The sequence below is a fragment of the Vanellus vanellus genome (genome assembly GCF_965231255.1).
Source record: "Vanellus vanellus genome assembly, chromosome: 5".
Lineage (NCBI taxonomy): Eukaryota > Metazoa > Chordata > Aves > Charadriiformes > Charadriidae > Vanellus > Vanellus vanellus.
In genome coordinates, this window is record NC_138910.1 from 30,321,616 (window position 1) to 30,343,966 (window position 22,351).

Below are 22,351 nucleotides of genomic sequence, written 5' to 3' on the forward strand. Positions count from 1 at the left end.
TGCCTACTGAGAATCACAGAATCATAGAATCATAGAATGGTTTAGGTTGGAAAAGACCTTGAAGATCATCAAGTTCTAACCCCCCTGCCATAGGTAGGGACACCTCTCACTAGACCAGGTTGCCCAAGGCCACGTCCAGCCTGGCCTTGAACACCTCCAGGGATGGGGCCTCAACAACCTCTCTGGGCAACCTGTTCCAGAACCTGCCCTCTTCTAGTTTAAAGCCATTCTCCCTCGTACTATCACAACATGCCCTAGTAAAAAGTCCTTTCCCAGCTCTCCTGTAGGTGCCCTTCAGATACTGGAAAGCTGTTATAAGGTCTTCCCAGAGTCTTCTGTTCTGCAAGCTGAACAACCCCAACTCTCTCAGCCTGTCTTCATAAGCGAGGTGCTCCAACTCTCCATTCATTTTCATAGCTCCTCTGGACCCGCTCCAACAGGTCCATGTCTTTCCTATGTTGGGGGCTCCAGAACTGGACACAATATTCCATCATGTACCAATTGTCAAATTAGTTCCACTAACCTAAAGTTTAAGTATCCTATGTCACTTGATGACCTGCAGGACACTTAAGGTTGGCTTAATGGAACTAATTTTAAGGTTTGATAGTAATGTCATTCTAATCTAGTGTATTTGGCTGAAATTCTTTCTGGTTTAAGATTATTTTAAAATCCCAAATGTAAGGTTAATGGGGTGTTTTCAATGTAAACTCAGAGAAAGAGAGAGGAAAACTCAGCAAGATGTCTCTAGAAGAGAATTGTTATAACTCAGCATGGCTTCTGGTATATTCCCACTTATGCTAGGATTGTTGATGGAGCTAATGAGACTTGAGAACAGTTAGCACTGTCAAACCACAACTCTGGAGTCCAGAGAATTTCAGAAAAAAACTTTCTCTAACAAAGCTGTGAAAGCTGAAGATTTGGCATACTGAGAGGAACAATGATTCATATTGCAGACCACACAACACACTACTAAATATTCGTATGCTACAGAATTAAGACTATATACTTAATACTGTAGAACAAATTGGAGTATTTTGAACACTGCTCAGAAAGACAGAAATACCTTTTAGTAGTTATAGAAAAAGACAATACCTATAGAATAAGCTATGTCCTATGACAAATCAATGGGAGACAGAACTGTAACTTCATTGTGTGCTTCCTCCAAGTAAAGCTATAGTGATAACCAGAGGATACTTTAGTAAAACAGCTGAATTATACACATACCCCCTTCTTCAGTGGAGCAGAAGACTAGGATTTAAGGCATATTAGTCAGCATGCTACTGCACTGATCCTACTGAATGATGATTCTGCCTTGAACATATACCATGAGTTTTCCGCAGCAATGAGAGAAGGAGTTTTACTGGAGGATGATTTTCTTTGAATCAAGGTGATGATTTAAAAGGGTTTATCATGTTGAATTCCATCTAGTTCTAGTTTGGTTTTTAGTTCAGATGGACTCAGTGCAGGATTTAGCTGTGGAACTGGGAGAGCTTAACATGATGTATTTGTGAAGACACACAAGTTTTTTGTCTTTCTAATAAGCTCTTTGTCCTTGAAAGTTACATGCAGCTCAGTAGGGAATTTGGGTGCAAGCAGCTACCAGGATCAAACTCACCGCTATATGATAGTTGTTTAAAACGTGGTATGCTTCAGTATGGAATCTTTAAACAAAACAGTTCTAGCTTGCGGCTGTTGCTACACAGACTGTATGCAGATAAGTCACAAATAGCTGAGCATATGTGTGGTGCAAGGTTAAAACAATAACAAGCAGGTCGAATCATTCAAACACTGGAAATCACTTTGACTCCAGGCCAAAAGCTTAGCTTGAGATGATATCAGTATGGGATAAAAAGAGGATAAACTAACAGGCTTAGCAGCCAGCTTGTTGGAGTCAGCATATAGTATCTATACTTCCAGCAGGAGAGCAGATGGTCATATATTTAAGGAAGCACCAGACAGGGAGTCAGAAGATCTGAATTCTATTCCTGGCTGTATAGCAGTGTTCCTATGTCACCTTGGGGAGTCACTTTTTTCCCCTTTTTTCTTAATCTTTTAAGTAGTGGAAATAATATTTGCTTGTCTCACAGGGCAGTTGAGAGTCTAAATTGAGGCTGAAAAAATGCTCTGAAGCTCTAAGAAGAGTGTATGGAAGAACTGCAAAGTAAACTTGTTTGGAAGAAAGGACGCTGCATGGTTTCATATGGCATGTTTGTGCCATATGTTTACAACCTTTCCTTTCCCCAGAATGTCCCATGCCTTTTTGCACAGTTTTCAAGGAGGGAATAAATGGATTAAGCTGCCTTCCACATTTGCTAGAAAGATAAGCAGCTGCCAGTAAGAACCTGACCAAAGAACAGACTTTATTACTGAGGGAGACATTATTTATGCCCAAGAGGGCAATAGGCTTGTTGAAGTTAACTGTTCATCCCAAGATATTTTTGCACTGGTGGCAGAAAAACGTCTCTAATGGCTTTTATTCTGAAGTCAGCAGTGCTGCTTGCAGGCTGAACGCTAAATACATACTTAAGTATTGTCTTTTATGAACAAATCTTCTGCTGAAGTCCCAAAACAAGTCAATTTTTTAAATCAGTGAGAAATGTCCATGATTATTTGCACAGGACTTTAATCTAAAGCCCATTAAAATCAACTAGACTTCAAAGGAATTTGAATCAAAGACCTAGCAAGCAACTGTCATTGCTTTTGAATCCTATGCCCATTAAGCAAAATGACCCTATCTATCTTCATAACTATTTGACATCATAGGAGTAATGTTTTCACCACATAATAAACAGTTTCTTCTTTCTGTGTGGAGGTGTAAGCTTTGGGTTGGAGTTGAATTTTAGTGCATGTCATGATTTGCTCCATTTGTGCACATCTTTTTTTCAAGAGAAAAAAAAAGAATGAAGCTTTTTGTTTTTTTCCTCTATGCCTCCATTTTTTTTGTCCCTGTCAAGGGATCGAACCCCAGTTCAAAGCCAGCTCTCGTAAAAGGGCACAGACAACATTGCAGAATGCTTCAAAACATTAGTCCACCTCATAGCAGTGGTGGACACAAAGGAACCAAAAGCAAAGGTTATCTGAGCAGACGTCCTGTGTGTCAATATGGAATATGGTCTTCCAACATGAGTTTGTTTTTCTGATTCCTCTCAAATGGAGCTGCCTCTAATCCTGTAAACTGGACTTCCTTCAGCTCTTCTGGAAGTCACTTTTGAGTTAAGCTGGACCTCTTTTATACTGGTACAGTTCTGCATGTTTCCTTGTTGACAGTCTTGGTAGTAATGTCAGAAGACTTCATACTTTGCTGAGAAAGATTTATAAAGATACCATAATTACAGGTAATGTCCATTGCATGTGTACACAAACAAACTGACTTACTGGACTCTCTTCACCCAAAATCCATGCAATTTTCTGCATTAAATCACTGTGGGATAGCTTTAATATAAGAGAGAAGCTGAGGGAAACAATTTCTTTCTGAAGAACTGTGCTGTATATCTAACTGTAGTCTATTAAGGAAGAAATTCAAATGTTTACTCTTCATATATGAACTAAGCAAGAAATTAAATTTTTCAGATAGTAACCAGCCCTCTGTTTTGAGTTTATAAAAACCCTGCTCTTTTGACAGTGTAATGTTGATATTCTGTGGCCAGAGACTGATCTGGTCCAACTAAAAGTGGTTTAGATGAGACTCCAATGTCCTGGTCTTCCCCTGTTACAGGAATGTTGTTTTTTTTCTTTCATGTCCTCTTTTTGGCTAGGCAAATGACAGAATTGCAGTTAAGAGGTCAAAGAAGTGCTTGACAAAGACATAAACACAGGAAGGAAGAGAGCAAAGATGGAGCTTGTTTTAACAGTGTTCTCTTGTTTTTCCCTTCCCTATGATTCTTATAAGCTAATCTTCACTAGTTGCCATGAACCTTGCAGGTAACATTTTCTCCAATGACTATGAACTTTGTCGCATAACTTTTTCAAAGATTTGAAGGTGTCATATAGAAAAATCTTCTTAGAAGAAGTACTTTGGTGAGAATGTTGCTATTTGTATGTGTTTGTGTTTTGGGGTGTGGAACAGAGAGCTTGAAGAATTAAGAAAAAGTAGAAATATTAAAAAGTGAAGTTAATGATTCAACAAGGGCGGGTTCCCTTCCAGGATAAGTCTGGTTATATATTATAATTGTACAAATAAAGTGTTTGGTCCAGATCTATCCTCCTCCTCTCTGGTCATGCACGGTTGGGGCTGGGTTCTTTGCACAAAGATGTGGCTTTTTCTTGGGATCACCTTTTCTCTGGGGATGCTAATTCCTGGAAAACTCAGCTTGAAATTGCAATATGACAGGTGAGTGTGAATGGGGTATCATGAAGAATTGTGTATGCAGTGAAATTCTCAGGAACTGTGAAGAATAATAATAACAATTATGAACTGAAAACCTGGAGGTAGGGTTACTAAGCTGTAAGCTTTGTAAGATTTGGAAAGAAAATATAAAGATGGGAAACGAAGAAATAGTGAACCAAATCCAAGCCAACAAAGATATGTCTGCAGCCATAGGAAACACAGAATGCCCCTGAGATGGACCTCAGGATGCTCTGCTTCCATTAGCTGAAATTAATTTGTCTTAGCCTCTTTCATAATGAACTTTGAAATCAGACGCTGTAGGATAAAATGCCTTTTCTGAGTATAAAGCAGAGGGTGGGGGTGACTGAGCAAAATTATACCCATTAATAAAAGTCAGCTGAGGTTATGTGAAAAAGATGGTGTCTCAAAAAGCAGCCCAGATACTGAACCCCTGTTGGAAATCTGTAGAAATAACAAAAATAAGCTAATGAAGTTGGTCCAGGCAATCATCACCCCAAGGTGTTCAGAGAATGAGATTATCACATTTTTTTATTACTGATTAACATTTTTGAAAAGTATGAAATATCTAGTTTTGCTGTATTCTCCATTCTCAGTTCTGCTTCATAAGAAAATAAGTGATATAAAATTATGGTTTTTTCCTATCTAAACTATTTTGTTTCATTCACCCTCAACTTTATGAGGGATGATAGGTCACTCTGCCGTTACAGCATCTGGGATTTGCAGGAAGGGCACAAATAGGGTGCGGAGTCCAGCTATCCACATATAACTTTATACATGGAATTTTCTAAAGTAAACTGAGAAAGCAGCCCCATGCTGAATGCCTCTAGACTAATTATATCCCCTGAATATAGTTTTAAAAGGGAGAGAAAACCAAGCAACACCTACTGCAAGTAAGTTCCTTCATAGTACACCTGTTTAACAACTCTCCTGCCAAAACTCCTGGCAGAGCATAGAGTTACCACCTCTCTCTTTAAAATATATTATTTCACTTGGGTAATATTTAGTCTTTAGATTTGCATCAGGGACTCAGTCAGAGCCTATCAATTTCACTGGACAGAATTCAACAGACGGTTGGTAATGTAGCGTTCACTTTTCTATCTAATTGCTGTCCAGGAGTGAACTTGTTGAGTATGTGCATGGGATTTAAAAACACACTTAATAGAATGGTCATTGTGACTTTGGGTGGGCAGCACCTGCACAAAGATGAAATGACTAGTAAATCCCATTTTTGTTGTCATTTGCTCTGTTCAACAACTTAAATGAAATATCTGATCTGTGAGCATTCAAGGAAACACAGCTTCTGCTGAGAAAAGTCCTTTAATTTGGTGAGAAAGCTTAACTGTAGCATTTAAAAAACTGTTGTTCTCGCATGGTCACATGGGCTGACTTTGCACTTCTCCACTGAGAACCCTAGTCCATAATCATAAATGAATGTGTGCTTTCTAATCTTAGTTTACTATTAAAAATTATTTGTCTCCACACTGGCTATTGTAAAAGGTTTATCAGTAAATAAGAGCTGGCCATCTGGCAGCAATCTGACTGTCTGGCATTTCTTTCATTTGGTGTAATTAAGACATAACGTCAATGAGAATAGAAAGATATTACAGGATATTGTTTCCCTTCCTGATAGACAAAAAGCAAAGCAAGCCCAGGCATTTAGAGAGAATAAACTCTGAACTGCAGCTGAGATGTTTATTCTCCTAGCAAAGATGTTTATCCTGCATCTACAAGGTTCTATTACAAAGATATCATGGCTGTTGTAGCAAATTGTTAGCAATGCAAATGTAATCACTTTGCCCCATAGATAAGGGTGCTATATGCTAACAGCATCTCCTGAACTAGTAGTAAACAGCCCATTTTAACTATGAAGTTCTACATTTCTCTATCAACAAAGGTGATATTTTCAAGAGAAATGTAAAAATAAAAAACCAATCAAAAAAAAAAAACAACACGCAAATCCCCCTATTTTTCAGTGAATAATGTGAATGAATAGTGAATTCTATTTGCATGTATATTAAGCTGATAATTGTACATTCGTGTATGGAAGCACAAATGATAGCAGTTGCAATTCAGATGATGAGAGCATATTATATTGATGACCATAATGATTCATCATACAAGGCCTTTGCAACAAGAATTTCTGTTACAAAAGCTTTAAAATGTAAAATGTTCTTTTTTTGTACTTGTCCCGTAAAGGTCCATTGAAGTCACTGAAGGAGACTGTGAAGCAGTGGTTGTTGCTTACTAACAAATACAAATATTTCTAAGGTTCCTCATTCTGTCACATGAGTAGTGCATAACTGTTATCTCACCTTTCAGTAATGTAATGTAGTCATCAAAATCTACTCCTCATTATGAAATGCTTTCATTAGAGATGTCACACTTGCTATCAGTTCTGGAAAACTGATCTGAATGAACACTGAAAAAGAATTAGAAAAATAATTACAAAGGGTTTTTTTAATAGAACATACAGATTTGCTTTCTCTGCATTTCCAAGCATTTGTTTCCTGCAAATTGATTAAGAATATGCAATTCTGGAGACTACACTATTCACTATTTGTGGAATAAATTGGCTATTTTCATGGCAAGTAGTTTGGGAACATCTCAAGCTCCTAGCAATGTTCATTTATCATGACTATCTAATGTTTTTGCATGCTCAAGTAAATCAGAAAAGCACCAAGTCTATCTGGAATAATTGAATAATTCCCAAACAAGAGAAAAAAAAAAGTGACATCTTATCAAATAAATATTTTATTACATATTACCAATGATCTTGGTTTGGCCTTGGTCCTGCCAAGGCAGAAACACATACCAGGGCTCATGCAAGCAGTTGGCTTCAGTGAAGCTGGTATGGTGAATAAAGAATTGCTACTGTCAAGGAAGCAGAGTTAACCTAATGCTCCAGCAACAGAAAATCCACATTGTTTCATTCTGTTTGCAGCTAAAACATTCCAGGAATTCATCACTCAGATATGCTTTTGTTGGAATAGCACTCAGTTACACGCTCTGTCTTCGTTCTACATAACAAAGTATCTCCTTTTGACTTATGAAATCATGGATACTTTAACAGACATTAAAACTGATCTTATTTCTCTGCTGAATTTCTAGGGATCAGGTTTTTCATATTATGCCAGAAACATTTCAGCAAGTCCAGCATCTTCAGCAGCTTTGCAGCACTTTACTGGTGAGTAAGGATAACCACGTGTGTCCAAAAAGCAGAGTGGGGTCTTGTGCTGTAAAACAGATTTGCGTGTAACTTTGAACAGGAATGAAGGTTAAAGTAAACTTGAAAAAGCTTTACATAACTTTTTTTTTTTCTTAGTGTAGGGTGGAATTGCCCTTCCACTACCCACAGGAATTTATGGGAAGAAGTTAGCTTCCTTGTGTGGCTGTGTGAAGGTGCTGCTCCTTATCAGTGGTGCCTGAGTCAATGGAAACACTAAGCCTGTGCTGCATACTCTATGAACAGATGGCTGGAGAATAGTTAAGGGGAGAATTTGAAGAAAAACTTCTTCCAGTTACTGATATGCAGCTACTCTATCTTAAATATATTTTCTCGCTTCGAAAACAGAGCTTCATTCATGCTTTTCTTTCTTCTCCTCTGCACAGCTGGATTTGTGGAAGCCCCAGCTGCCTGAAGACATCTGGGCTGGAGAAGACCTGCACATAAGGGTCCCAGCCTCTCTGGTGCAGGAGGTGAAAGACAGCTTAGATCATCATATGATCTCTTACAAGTATGACTTCTAATTTCCTGATGGGAAAGGCTGGTTCTAACAATCTTTGCTATCACAAAAGGACCTAGCCCTTTCCAATGAACAGTCAGCAAGTATTAACAATAGGACCCAATCTTTGTTCCAAGTACCTCCAACTTACCTTGACCTGTCCAATGCACAGATGCTATATATACCTTTGAGTTTTAAACGCACATTCCCCTATGCCCTGTTTACTCACCTTCCAGCTAGCCTGGACTGTGAATTTTGAGTTGGGATCCGAGACAGCCCAATTTGTCCTGTTTGCTGCTGTTGCCTTCTCAGTGGCAGATGATGGCACTCAGAAGTATGATTCAGTTTTTTATTCTAAAAACAGGATGCCAAGCTTAGTACAACCACTTCTTATAGGAACATGTTTTGCTCTTGGAAAGTATGGATACTTGAACACAGGGTTCTCCCTATTGTGGAAAGCCCAAAGATTTAAGCAGTGTCACTGCAGAGAAGCAGTTTCTGTAGCTGTCCTTTTCCCTTCCCTGTGTTTTGTTGCTCCTCTGGTTTGGAGAAGAGCCCTTTCAAAGTGAATATTCAACCAGTTTCTTCAAAGCTGTAGTTTCCACTTCCTGCCAGTCTGGTGAGAATGTCCTGGCACCATCCAGCCAAACAGAGATATCCCTGCCTGGGGCAAAGGTCCTGGTGGCAGGTACCCACTAAGCACACAACTGAGAGCCACAAGCTGCAAATGGCCCATGATGTTTTATCACATCTAACCAGCCACACATCTTCACTAACTGCCATGCTTCTACTTCCAACCAGAAGATCTAATCCAGATTCAGAGAGTGTTTATAAAGCCAAATTGGATTAAATAATGTCTATTCTTCACACAGTCCCATTCCCATTTGGAACTGACTTTTTCAAGTAACCAGTAGCTAGCTATATTTCATATTAACAGTCCTGTAGTCATTCAGGGCTGGTGACAAATGGCCTATGGACATACACTGACATTTACCAATCAAAGTTAAAGGAGGATTGGTGCCACTTCAAAGCTGTTTAGAGTTAAAGCTGATCTTGACATCCTGCATCTTGCCTGACAAATTCTTTTTAGTAAGTGTGATGCCCTGACAACCAGAGATGGAGAGAGATGAGGTAGGAGCTAGTACAAATGATCTAGCATCAGGTTTATGTATTCACATTCCAGAAGATATTTAACCTGTTATATATATTAAGGCTCTTCATTCTCTAATGGTTTCAACTGATTACAGTGGAAATTTAAAGACTAAACTGAAGTTAGCAGCTTATTTTTTTTTCCCCTTTGACTTTTTTTTCCCTTGGATTGGGGCCAGAACTGTATCCACCTTGTGTAAGGCCCTAAAGAAAGAAGTGGGTAATTTAATAGCCAAGCTGAAATTTTGGCTTTGTATTGCAAAAGGGTTGAGATGAGTACAGCAATGTTAGAGTTAAAGTTCCTATAACAGATTCAAAGCAGGAACCACCTTTTAGAAGGCAGTTGACATGCAAGGAAGGTAACGTGACAGTTAGGTATAAAATGATAGAGACATAAATGACAAATTATAATCAGGACATCAGTATTCTGACTGTGTCAGACTCTGGGATTTCAATTCTCCAGAGCTCTGATAAGACATTTTGCATGTGTGGTTTCAGTTCATGGGAATTTGCACTGCCTAAATTTTGGTTTGAAGTTCAGATGTGAATAAACATCAAAGCTCAGAGTGAAAGTCAGCTGTAACTACTCTTAAAAGTTTCTTATGTGCAGTTTCCAGAAATGCTACTGTCAGCAGAATAGCCTATTAGCACTTACAGTGTTTGAAATCAACAATGTTTAAGCTACCTTTGCAATTGTCTTATCGCAAGTATTTACAAGCAGCACAGATTTGTAACAGTGTTAGAAGGGGCTGATTGCAGTGAGAAAGCACAGTGTATGATCCAAAGTCCTCTGAAGCCAAGGAAAAGGTTTTATTGACTCCCTTGATCATGGAATCATGCCTGTGCTATGCTCATTTCTGAACTAATTTGCAGCTAAAAAGCAAGAGCTTTTTGAAGGAAAGAGTGTGTTTCTTCTGATTTTTGCAGATTGCAACGAATACTTCTATGAAGTCTTTGCAAATTAAAAAATGTCTCCATAAACCACAATGAAACATTAATCTTAAATTTTTCACTTTCCCCCGCTTCTCCCAAAAGATGGTATTTTACTGTTTTGCCCAGAAGTAGGAGTGGTGAAGAAAAGAAAGATATTGAACATTTTTTTTGTATAAAATTGTCAATCTTTAAAAATATACCTGGTAAAATGATTACTTTATTGTTAAAACTCACGGAAAATCTCAGTAGTTTCAACTTTCTCTTACACGAAAGTAATGATTATGCTGGTGGTGATGAATTTGCCAGGCAGTCCACAACAGAAGGGGCTAAATCCTTTCATTTGTTGACATAAACAATGTACCCACCATAATAGTTTTGCAGTAATTGTTAGGGCTTGTTTTCTTTTTTATCTCCCTCTTTTCCCTCCTCTCAGAGTCCTCATACCTGATGTGCAGGAACTTGTAGATCAGAGCATGCCAAAGGAGAGGAACAGCCACAGTCAAGTCCCAGAAGGTTATATCTACACCCAATATCATCCAATGGAAGAGGTAAAGAGGAACCCAAGTCTGTTTGCTTTCTTTGTTGCTGCTATTTTGTAAATGCCACAGCAAGCAACTCTGTGCTTGCAGAAAGCTCAGCTGAAGTCAGTGAAGCTTTTTCTGGCTTTCTTTGCAGAATCAATCCTTGCTCTTTGACTGGAATCTTGGCCTGGCTGAACATGAATCTGCCACTGATTTTTATTAAATCCTCAGCTCCTCCCTGACCAAAACCTAAATGTTCTGTGTGAAACAGAGTTCTGGGGCTCTGTTGATTGGATTACTACCTTTCTACCCTATTATGCTTTATCATTATCTCTAGTGTTTGTTCATTTAAGACTCAGTATGTTTGATGCTGAGCCAAATGTGGAGTGCAATGACTATTGTGGTCTCTGCAATCTCAGTGAGAAAGAAGAGGTGAATAGTGGGAGACCTGTAGAAAGAAGTAATTTAAGTTTTTGACACTTCAGGAGATGATAATGGCATGAGGTTGGGCAGTGAAGACTTCTTGGTGCTATGTTTCACAGAAGAGTGAGTAAGCAGAACATGGTGGTATTCTTCCTCCTAGCCAAATAATAAGAGTGAGAGAGCAGAGTCAATTGTCATGTATATGTTGTTTGAGCTACCTATTGGGGATGACCGCTGCTGAACTCAGATGGGAAAAAACTGTACTGATAGGAAAGAAACTGTAATACTGTTTTGAAGATTTGATGGTGTGCCTCCATGTCTGGTGAAGGCAACACAAAGATGCTCAAAAGGATAGGCATGTTGAATGAGTTCCAGGACAGAGTATCAGTGTTGTATTGCAATTAAGTTATCTTTTAACACCCAGTGAGATATGACCATGACTTTGCTCAGAGGAAAGTGAAAGACCTTCCATGAATATTAAGTGGTATCACAAGTTGAAATAAGCTCTGAGGAAAATGTTGCTTGTCTAAGCAAAGAAAAAAAAAAAAAAGATTTAATCTGCAAATGGAGAAGGGAAAGAGAACAAAAATCCCACTTGAACCAAGAATTCTCTGCAACTTTCAGATTTATGAATGGATGACTCAGATCCAGAAGAGCAACAGGGAGCTGGTGACTCAGCACTACCTGGGGAAGACAGTTGAGAATCGACCAATGTATTATCTGCAGGTAAGGGAGTAATTTCTTAAAATTAATAAAAAGGTATCTTCACAAAAAAGTATACAGAAGACAGGATTCAGATCTTTCCTAAGACAGTGCTCATCCCAGTTCACTGAAATAACAGGAGATGGTTTTACTCCTCTACACTATGGTAAGATTTGCCAACTTTCATATGTGCTATCACCATAACCTTGCTATTATGCAGTGAAAATAAATCTAACTGAAATCTTATTTACAAATACTAATCAAGCTGAAACTAGCTTGGTAACAGCTGTGTGTGAGGATAAAGAGTTTTGTTTTGTTGGTTTTATTACTTTCTACAGCATATAGCCTTTCTGCTAGGAGTATTCCATGACATTTTTAATCAGACACTCTAGTAAAAACCGTAGTCTTAATAATTGGTTTAGTTATTGTCTAATCTGTTCCTATCACTGAGTAAAATGAAATTCCCTGCCTTTTTGTGCTTCCCCTTTTAAAAAAAAAAAAAAGAATCTCAAAGTAAGAACAACCAGTCCTGTGAAGGACTAATATAAATGAAAAAGGGACTGTTTTATTGACAGTCCTGCTCAACAGTTTTTCAAAACTCTTGCTTGGTGATACTACAGAGATGGGTTTATTAGGACAGAGAGCTTGTCCTAATGATGTCTGTAGTAATAATAATCTCAGATGGCTTAATGTCATATCAAGGCACATCCCTTTCTTTCTGTGTTACTCTAGGCTGTTTTATTGTAATGTAACAGTTTTCCAAAGGATCATTTTTACACTCTCTCAGATTAGTCAACCATCAGGTAAAACCAAAAAGATCATTTGGATGGACTGTGGGATTCATGCCAGAGAATGGATCTCTCCAGCCTTCTGCCAGTGGTTTGTGAAAGAAGTGAGTCCTCACTTTTCCACTTACATAATAAAAAAAACCCATATCACTTTGGATACTTCAGTTCTCCGTTGTTGTACCAAGAATTATGCTTTTTCTGTTAAAACACGATTTTCAAAATTAGTACATAGTACAGATACCTGTGGAGACCTAAGTGCAAACCACAGTTTGAGATGAATACTTGTTAGTGCATTGTTTCCTCCACCTAAACTGATTCCAAAGCCACTGAACATGATAGCAATCTCTCCAATTGCCACAGTGGCTTTTGGATCAAGCCTCTCTGCATCACAAAGCCACAGTTGCCCTGGAATAAAGCAATCCTAAGATATGGTTTAGCAATGTTCCACATGTACTGAAAGTACCTAGCGCACAGGTACACTATCATGCAGCTTTCATACCTGCAAGACTGTATCCGTATAACTATACACTGTCCCTTTGTTAATGGCAAAAGGTAGATATCTCCACATATCTGGGGATCAAGTAGATCTTGGACACCATGATGATATTCAGGAGTGAGTGATTCCCTGATGGTAGTTCTAAACTAGCTCTTTCCAGTGATTACAAGTAGATTCTCTGCTTAGTCCTCTGTATTTTTTCTTTTCAGATTCTTCAAAATTACAAATCTGACCCAAAGATAAGCAGATTTCTGCAGAATTTGGACCTCTATGTCTTGCCAGTCCTCAATATTGATGGCTACATCTATTCCTGGGAAAAAGTAAGTAGTGAAAATACAGGAACTAGATTAAAAGTTAGATGTGCATAGCATGTTTTGTTAATTTTAGATAAAATCATAGCAATTATATTTAAACAGAGAACAGTGACAGAATCATTACTCACACAAATCCTCTCATGGCAGAGAGGTTTTGTTTCTTCTGGTAAATCAGCAGTCACTTGAGATTACAGGGCTAAAAATTCCTAGCAAATGTCATGAGCCTTGGGAAGCGAGAAGGAAAAAACCACAGGATCAATTGTTTTTGGGTTTCTGGGGATGAACTTACACCCCTGATAACAGCTCAAGGCTTGGTTGATAGAGTTAAGCATGTCAGGAGGAGTCAGTCATTCTTCGCAAGAGATGTCAACGAGCAGATGGGTCTAAGCACATTTGCAGCATGGGACAGGAGAAGAATTGGTCAAATATTGGGGTATTTGGTTTTGAAATAGGTGTACTCTCCCAAATAATCTTCCTTTTCTGATATGGAGGATAATGCAAAACGCTGGACTTCAGCAACTCACATCATGCTTCCAGCCTAGTCGAAACACATTTTAATGCAGGACCTCAGCATGGCACAACAGGCTCAGCCTACCATCATGTGGATCCTGCTGTCTCCCAGCTTGCTTCTTGGCAGGTTTGGGGCATACCACACATTGCACTTGGATGCACAGGTAATTCAGCCAGGAAGCTCATACAGGCAGTGCAGTGAGGTCTGCAGAGAAACAAGTATAGCAATGAGTATAGTAGGGAACCAAGGAGCAGCTGCAAGATTAGCTAACAAAAAAGCATTCATCTTCTTTAATCTGAAACAAACATAAGTTCAGTTACCGTGTCTTGGACACAAAGGTATCTCTCACAATGCCAAGACTTTCTTAGGAGTGCAACACTGCATGGAAGCAGTTGAGTACTACAGAAAAAGCATACTTTTTTTTTTTTTTAAAGCTCGTGAGGCTCATTTCAAGGTGCATGCAGGCTTGTGTAGTATGACAGCCTGGCTGTAGTAGACAAAATGTTCCGTCACTAAGCTTTATCACTCTTGCACACAGAGTTGCAATCTTAAAAGGCAAGAGTTACTTAGAATGCAAAGGTCTAAAATAAAGGAGTCTTTACACCGTATTACCACTAGGCCCTATGGATCACTGAGTTGTTATAATGTAACTGAAGTTACTTTTGTTTAGGATCGTTTGTGGAGGAAAAACCGTTCTCCACATATGAATGGCACCTGCTACGGAACAGATCTCAACCGAAACTTCAATTCCTCCTGGGGCAGTAAGTTCAAAGTATTTCAGATAGCAACACAAATGTAAAGCAAGAGTAATAACTAGTCTCTGAAATAAGATGAAGTCCTATGAGAAAGGAATACTCATCTTCTTGTCATCAAGACATATGTAAAAATAAAAACCTGGTTTGTAAAAATATTATCAGTGAGTTTCAACTGGTATTTATTCTTGTGAGCAGAAAATTGCTGCTTATGTAACTATACCTCCAATTCACCACAGGAGCAAGCATCAGCTCTAGGCAGCAATGTTAGGAGTTAGTCACTTAACAGCCAGTAGTTGTGTTTGCTGTGAATTTCAAGGAGCCTCTATAGCTTCCCTGGCAGGTGGTACACTGTGGTGGTGTCAAAGTGTTTTTGTTGCAGCCAGCCTGTAAATGTGCATTAAATATTTCAGTCTTAGCAAATTTTAGTTTCTACCTACAGAGTAAAATGTTAAAGTCCCACTGAGCTGTCTAGTCTCCCTGCCCGCATAAACACATGCCGTAACACTCCAAGGTAAATTTCCCTCTTCCCTCTGAACTGATGTCTATATGTATCTCCTTTGATTCACATTTTGTATTCTTCTCCAGGTATTGGTGTTTCTTATAACTGCAGCAGTGAAATCTTCTGTGGATCTGGACCAGAATCAGAGCCTGAGACAAGAGCTGTGGCTCAGTTTATTCAAAGGAGGAAGAGTGACATTTTGTGCTATTTAACAATTCACTCCTATGGACAGTACATCCTCACTCCGTATGGTTCTACAACTAAACCTCCAAGTAACAGTGAAGAACTGGTAGGGCAAAACGTTAATCTTCTACACTTGTAGAGAACAAGTACAGTCAGTACACTGCATGTGGCACAATTCTATTTGCACTCTTGCCTTTCCTTCAGAGGAGCTGGTCTTACTCAGGGGCTTGACTTCCAGAGTTACTGCCACTCCTCACATTTCCCACACAGTGAGAACAGGCTATGGGCTGACATTGGCCCCTCTCCCCTGCTCAGCCACAAAAGCTGGAACCATCCTGCACAGAATTTAATATCTGCATTAGCTCTGTGTATTTAGAATATCTTCTCTGGGTTTACAACTCCTCTCATGTCTATCTAATAACTTATTGAAGTTCTTGGCTTCTATTTAACACTGCTTTCCTATCCTCTAAACAGAACCTCTTGTGACAGTGATTTAGTGTTTCTATGGAGGAAAGGTCAAGTAACAAGGAAAAGAAGTAATAAGTAACTTCTTTAAAGAAAGCTTCCTTTGAGGCAGGTCTCCAGGGCTTTAGCTGCTCATTTCTCTAATGTAGGACTGTGGTCTCTTCATCTTCCTTGGTTGCCTGTTGTATGTGCAGTATCAGCAAGGTTTATTTGCCTCAGAATTAGTCCGAATCCTTCATCTTAAATGAGGAAAACTGAATTATTACAGACAGGGTTACTGCAATGCAAGTTAAATAGAGAAGAGCACCAAGTTCCTGCTGCATACAAGAATGCATTTGCACTTCAGGAGGCCAGCACATTATACATACATGGTTGTCACGATTGTGTCCAGAAAGGGTAATCCAAATGTGTTCACTAGGAGGATGGGAGCAAAGTAGGCACCTGCCTCTTGGTTACTTCACTGAATCACTGAATCACTGAATTTTCAGAGTTGGAAGGGACCTCTAGAGATCATCTAGTCCAACACCCCTGCTAAAGCAGGATTGCCCAGAGCACATTACTCAGGACTGCATCCAGGCGGGTCTTGAAAATCTCCAGGGAAGGGGACTCCGCAACCTCCCTGGGCAGCCCGTTCCAGTGCTCTGTCACCCTCACCGTAAAGAAGTTTTTCCGTGTATTTGAACGGAACTTCCTGTGTCCTAACTTGTGCCCGTTACCCCTCGTCCTGTTACTTGGAACCATAGAAGAGAGCCTGGCTCCATCCTCCTTCAACCCACCCTTTAGATACTTGTACGCCATAATAAGGTCTCCCCTCAGCCTTCTCTTCTCCAGGCTAAAGAGTCCCAGCTCTCTCAGCCTTTCCTCATAAGGCAGATGCTCCAAGCCCTTAATCATCTTAGTTGCCCTTCGCTGGACTCGCTCCAGCAGTTCCCTGTCCCTCTTGAACTGGGGAGCCCAAAACTGGACACAGTAGTCCAGTTGTGGCCTCACCAGTGCAGAGTAGAGGGGGAGAATGACCTCCCTTGACCTACTGGCCACACTCTTCCCTATGCAGCCCAGGATTCCATTGGCCTTTTTGGCAACAAGGGCACATTGCTGGGCCATGGATAATTTACTGTCTACCACAACCCCCAGATCCTTCTCCTCTGAGCTACTTCCAAGCAGGTCCGCCCCTAACCTGTACTGGTGCCTAGCATTCTTCCTCCCCAGGTGCAGGACCTTGCACTTGCTTTTGTTGAACCTCATTAGGTTCTTCTCTGCCCAGCTCTCCAGCCTGTCCAGGTCATGCTGGATGGCAGCACAGCCCTCTGGGGTGTCAGCCACCCCACCCAGTTTGGTATCATCAGCAAACTTGCTGAGGATACACTCTGTCCCCTCATCCAGGTCACTAATGAATATATTAAACAAAATTGGACCGAGTATTGACCCCTGGGGGACACCACTGGTTACAGGCCTCCAACTAGACTCTGTGCCGCTGATCACAACCCTCTGAGTTCTGTCCCGCAGCCAACTCTCAATCCACCTCACTGTCACCTCATCTAGCCCATACTTCCTCAGCTTCCTAATGAGGATGTCATGGGAGACAGTGTCAAAAGCCTTGCTAAAGTCAAGGTAGATGACATCCACGACTCTCCCCTCATCCAGCCAACCAGTTATAACATCATAGAAAGCTATCAGATTGGTCAAGCATGATTTACCCTTGGTAAATCCATGTTGACCACTTCCAATAACTTCCTGTTCCTCAGCGTGTTTGGAGATGACATCCAGAATGAGTCGCTCCATTAACCTTCCCAGGGACAGAGGTGAGACTAACTGGTCTGTAGTTCCCTGGGTCCTCCTTCTTGCCTTTTTTGAAGATTGGAGTGATGTCGGCCTTCCTCAGGCACCTCTCCTGTTCTCCGTGACCGTTCAAAGACAATGGACAGTGGTCTAGCAATAACACCTGCCAGCTCTCTCAGCACTCGCGGATGCATGCCATCAGGGCCCATGGACTTGTGAATGTCCAGCTTGGCCAAGTGGTCTCTGACACGGTCCTCCTCAACTGAGGGAAAATCTTCCTCTCTCCAGACCTTCCCCTTTGCCTTCAGAGTATGGGATTCATGAGGGACAGCTTTAGCAGTGAAGACCGAAGAAAAGAAGGCATTCAGTAACTCTGCCTTCTCTGTGTCTTCCACTAGGGCACCTGGCTCATTCACCAGTGGGGCTACATTTTCCCTAGTCTTCCTTTTTCTATTGATATACTGAAAGAATCTCTTCTTATTGTCTTTAACTGCAGTGGCCAAGCTGAGTTCTGATTGAGCTTTGGTCCTTCTCATTTTCCCCCTACATAGCTTTGTTATATCTTGATAGTCCTCATAAGTTGCCAACCCCCTTTTCCAGAGAATATAAACTTTCCTTTTTTTCCTGAGGTCCAGCCAAAGTTCTCTGTTTAGCCAGGCTGGTCATCTTCCCCGTCTGCTCGTTTTTCGAGACAAGGGGATGGCCTTCTCCTGCGCTTTTAAGAGCACCTGCTTGAAGTATGCCCAGCCTTCCTGGGCACCTTTGCTCTTCAAAACTGCCTCCCAAGGGACACTCTCAACCATGCTCCTAAACAGGCTAAAGTCTGCCCTTCGGAAATCCAAGGTGGCAGTTCTGCTGGCTCCCTGCTTTACTTGATCAAGAATTGAAAATTCTATCAATTCATGATCACTCTGCCCAAGGCGACCTCCAACCTTTACATCCCCCACAAGACCTTCTCTGTTAACAAACAGTAGGTCCAGTAGGGCACTTCCCCTAGTTGGTTCCTTCACCAGCTCTGTTAGGAAGTTGTCTTCCACACACTCCAGGAACCTCCATGACTGTTCCCTCTCTGCTGCATAGTATTTCCAGCAGACGTCTGGGAAGTTGAAGTCCCCCACAAGAATAAGGGCAGATGATTGTGAGACCTCTGCCAGCTGCTTATAGAATACTTCATCGGCTTCTACATCCTGATTAGGAGGTCTATAACGAACTCCCATCATGATGTCTGCCTTATTGGCCTTCCCCTTAATTTTTATCCATACACACTCAGTGTTGTCATCCACACTGTTAAGTTCCAGACATTCAAAACTGCCCCTAACATAGAGGGCCACCCCACCACCTCTCCTTCCTTGCCTATCCTTTTTGAAGAGTTGGTAGCCATCGATTATAGCACTCCACTTGTGTATGTCCTCCCACCACGTTTCTGTGATGGCAACTATATCATAGTTTCCTTGCTGTACAATGGCCTCCAGCTCCTCCTGTTTATTCCCCATGCTGCGTGCATTAGTATAGATGCACTTCAGCTGGGCTAATTGTCCTGCCACTTTCTTGGGGGGACAAGCCCTAATTCGCACCTGATCATACTCAGACACTACTGTAGTTACCAAATTATCACTACCCCTCATGTCTTTGCTGTCACACAATTCACTGCTTCTTCACTTAGTTTCTGAGTGTTCTAATTTGAGTTCATTAACATTTGTATTTATGAATATTTCAGTAGCTGGAGCACTAGTCAAGGGCATAAGGCACTTGGGTTCGGACTTCATATGAATCATTGGAGAAGTCATGTAGTCTGTCTATGGCTCACTTTCTGAAGATGGTGGCATACAGAGTCTATGGCAATATAAGATGTGTAAGGGATCAATCACTGCTGTAGTCAGCACCAGTATGCTATACAGCATAGACTCTAACTCTCTAAAACACAGCCCTCTAGCTTTACAATAAAGCAAATACCTTCTCTACCTAATAGCAGAGTAATTTAAAAAATTTTAACATAATTTGTAAAAAATCAAGAACAACTTGCCCAACTGTTTGTGATGGGTTTCTCTAAAGTTCTGAACTAACAATATCAAAACTTAAAGATGATCATATGTAAATGTAAAGCTGAAAGAGACAAAAATTTTGGTCCACTCAAAATAATTGCCAAATGTACTGGTCCTGATGACAATGCTGTTCCTATTTTGAATGTACAGATGCACGTTGCAGAGAAAGCAGCTGCTGCCCTGATGGGAAAGTATGGGACCAGTTATAAAGTAGGATCAACCTCTTTAATTTTATGTAAGTGTCTTTATGTTTCCCTTTGATTGTTCTGTTTTTCAAAGAAGAGAGTAATTCTTGTGTCACAGGCATCAGTAAGTACTGTTTTGCTGAGTTTCCTCTTTGAGTAATATTTAATGGGCTGGTTCGGTGGAACATCTAAGCAGCAGTCATTTGAATACAAGATAACACTGTACATTATAAAGCTGACTGCAGGAAGGAAAGAAGCATTGATCAGAAGCTAGTTCCTACATGAATTCCTCACAGATACATCACAGGGGACAGAAGGAGATTGGTGATAGATCATCCTGACCCTGCTGAAGTCAGCAGCAAAACTCCTATTTGTCTTCACTGGAGTCAAGCAAAAATTAAAATCCCAATCAGGTCTATAGTTACTCCATCAGACATTATCACACGGCAGCTGCTTGCAGTTCTGCATGAAATATGTTGGTTTCAGTCTTCTTCCTAATGACTGGACAGCCACATCATGAACACACCATCACAGCTGATACTAGTTGACAGCCTTTACATGGAGTACTATAGGGCCCTAGAGACTGCCTGGTAAACCCAATCTTTCCCCAGTAAGCAATAAGTCATGCTAGTCACTGAGAACAGTAAGTAGTTGGCTCCAGTACCCATGTGTTTTTGCATATTCACAGCAACTGTGACAGTCCTTGAGTCACACAAGTCACCTACTGCATGAGCAGTGTGGTGCAAGTATAAGGTAACTTGTCCATGCCTAGGACTGCATTTTGCCAGGGTTTGTACTTATACTGAACAGGTAAGAACAAAGATCCATGAGGCAGATGAACAGTTAGTAGCCAGAATCTTTTCAGACTTGACCAAAATTATGCTTAAAAACAAATATACAAAGAAATTCCAGGCAGTGTCAATGTAGGAAATCAAGTACCAAAACAGACAAATGGCCAATCCATCTTGTACTCCACACTAATCACAATAAAACACTAAAACCACAGAATCCCTGGAACTCACCTCCTCTTATTGTACAATACCATCTTATGGAGAATCATTTGACTTAGGAAACTCCACAGAAGACTTTTAGTATAATTAAGAATTGTAGCACCTAGAAACTGCTCTCTATGTCACAGAGATAGATGGTTACTGCTTAGTTCAGGGATTTCTGTATAATCTTGCATTAACTATAGCAAGAAGTCTTTTCAAAGAACTGTGCTTAATACATATATCTCCCCTCTATTTTTAAATTCACAGACAATAACTCAGGCTCCTCACGGGACTGGGCTCACATGATTGGCATTCCTCTCTCCTACACATTTGAACTGCGAGATAAGGGTACTCATGGATTTCTTCTACCCAGTTACCAGATCCAGCCCACATGTGAGGAGACTATGTTGGCTGTGACAACTATCATAGACTATATTGATCAGAAGTACTTCCCCGGTGGGGCTCTGATGCTGACCTCCGGCAGCCTAGGCCTGAGCCTTTGCCTGAGCGTTGTACTTACGTGGACTGTTTCTTAAAAATGGCTTAGATAACCCAGCAAGAGACTCCCATGCAAAGTATAAAGTCCCTTTGAAAAGACAAGATTCCATGAGCAGAGGAACTAAATGTCAAGTATTTCAATAAAGGCTCATCCCACAAAACACAAGCATCCACTTGGGTTTTTGATAGCTGTGTTTTATGGAAGGAGAAAAGGATGAAGAGCTGTGACAATTTCCCAAGCTCCCCTTGCTGCCTCTGCAAGAAGCCAGATTGAGTACACATGGGGACAGAACGCTATTAGTCCCTGGTTCTTCAGTGTGTTTTCAGGGGCTCACCTGGGCCTATGCAACTCTTCTTTCAGTCACAGTCCTGCCCCATCACATTTCTCCCCACTGCCTGATCCCACTGGCTGCTGGGTCTTTGCTGTCATCCCCAGTTCCCACAACAGAAAATTGAACAGCTTCCTTGACATCCACCCTCCTTCCTTAAATTGGCACATTGGGATTTACCAGAAAATACAGGGCCTCAAAAGCTGGTGAAAGGTCTTAATCAGGCAACCATCAACAGCAGCATGAAACAAGTTGAAGAGTTGAGCTCGTGTAAAGCGTGTGGGGACAGACAAGAGGTGTAGCCCTGTCACTTAGGTGCAGTAAGATTAGCGATGACAGAAACTGCCCAAATCCTTCAAAAATACAAAAGGGAAAGGGAGAAGGAAGATGAGGACGGGGTGCTAGTCCTATCTCACAGAGCAGACCAGAGTGATTTCTTTGCATCCCGAACTACCAAAACTGTGTGACCAGTGGCTACAAATACTCAGGAGAGTCAGATTCCTAACTGATTTCATTACAGATGGTACATAAAGTCTATTTATAGAGGTGTGCCTTTCTTACAAACCACCTTAATCCTTTGGGGCCAACTCTGCAGAAGGATTGGGGCCCATTTGCATTGCTCTCCATCACCTGGAGGAGCCTGCAGCTTGCAGGGTTCTGCCTGGGATCCCCATGCGAAGCTGGAAGCTTAGTGGAGTGCCAGAGGAAAAGGAAACG

At 40.7% G+C, this 22,351-nt stretch overlaps 1 protein-coding gene across 1 annotated transcript; it reads left to right on the forward strand.

Moving 5' to 3' along the window:
- Positions 1-4,250: 4,250 nt before the first annotated feature.
- Positions 4,251-21,343, forward strand: CPO (carboxypeptidase O; the record flags this gene model as incomplete). Its single annotated transcript, XM_082483981.1, has 11 exons — positions 4,251-4,330; positions 7,457-7,532; positions 7,958-8,082; positions 10,586-10,700; positions 11,721-11,822; positions 12,586-12,690; positions 13,292-13,402; positions 14,578-14,668; positions 15,248-15,450; positions 19,781-19,865; positions 21,075-21,343. 11 exons carry the CDS (start codon positions 4,251-4,253, stop codon positions 21,341-21,343), a joined length of 1,362 nt encoding a protein of 453 aa, XP_082340107.1.
- Positions 21,344-22,351: the final 1,008 nt, after the last annotated feature.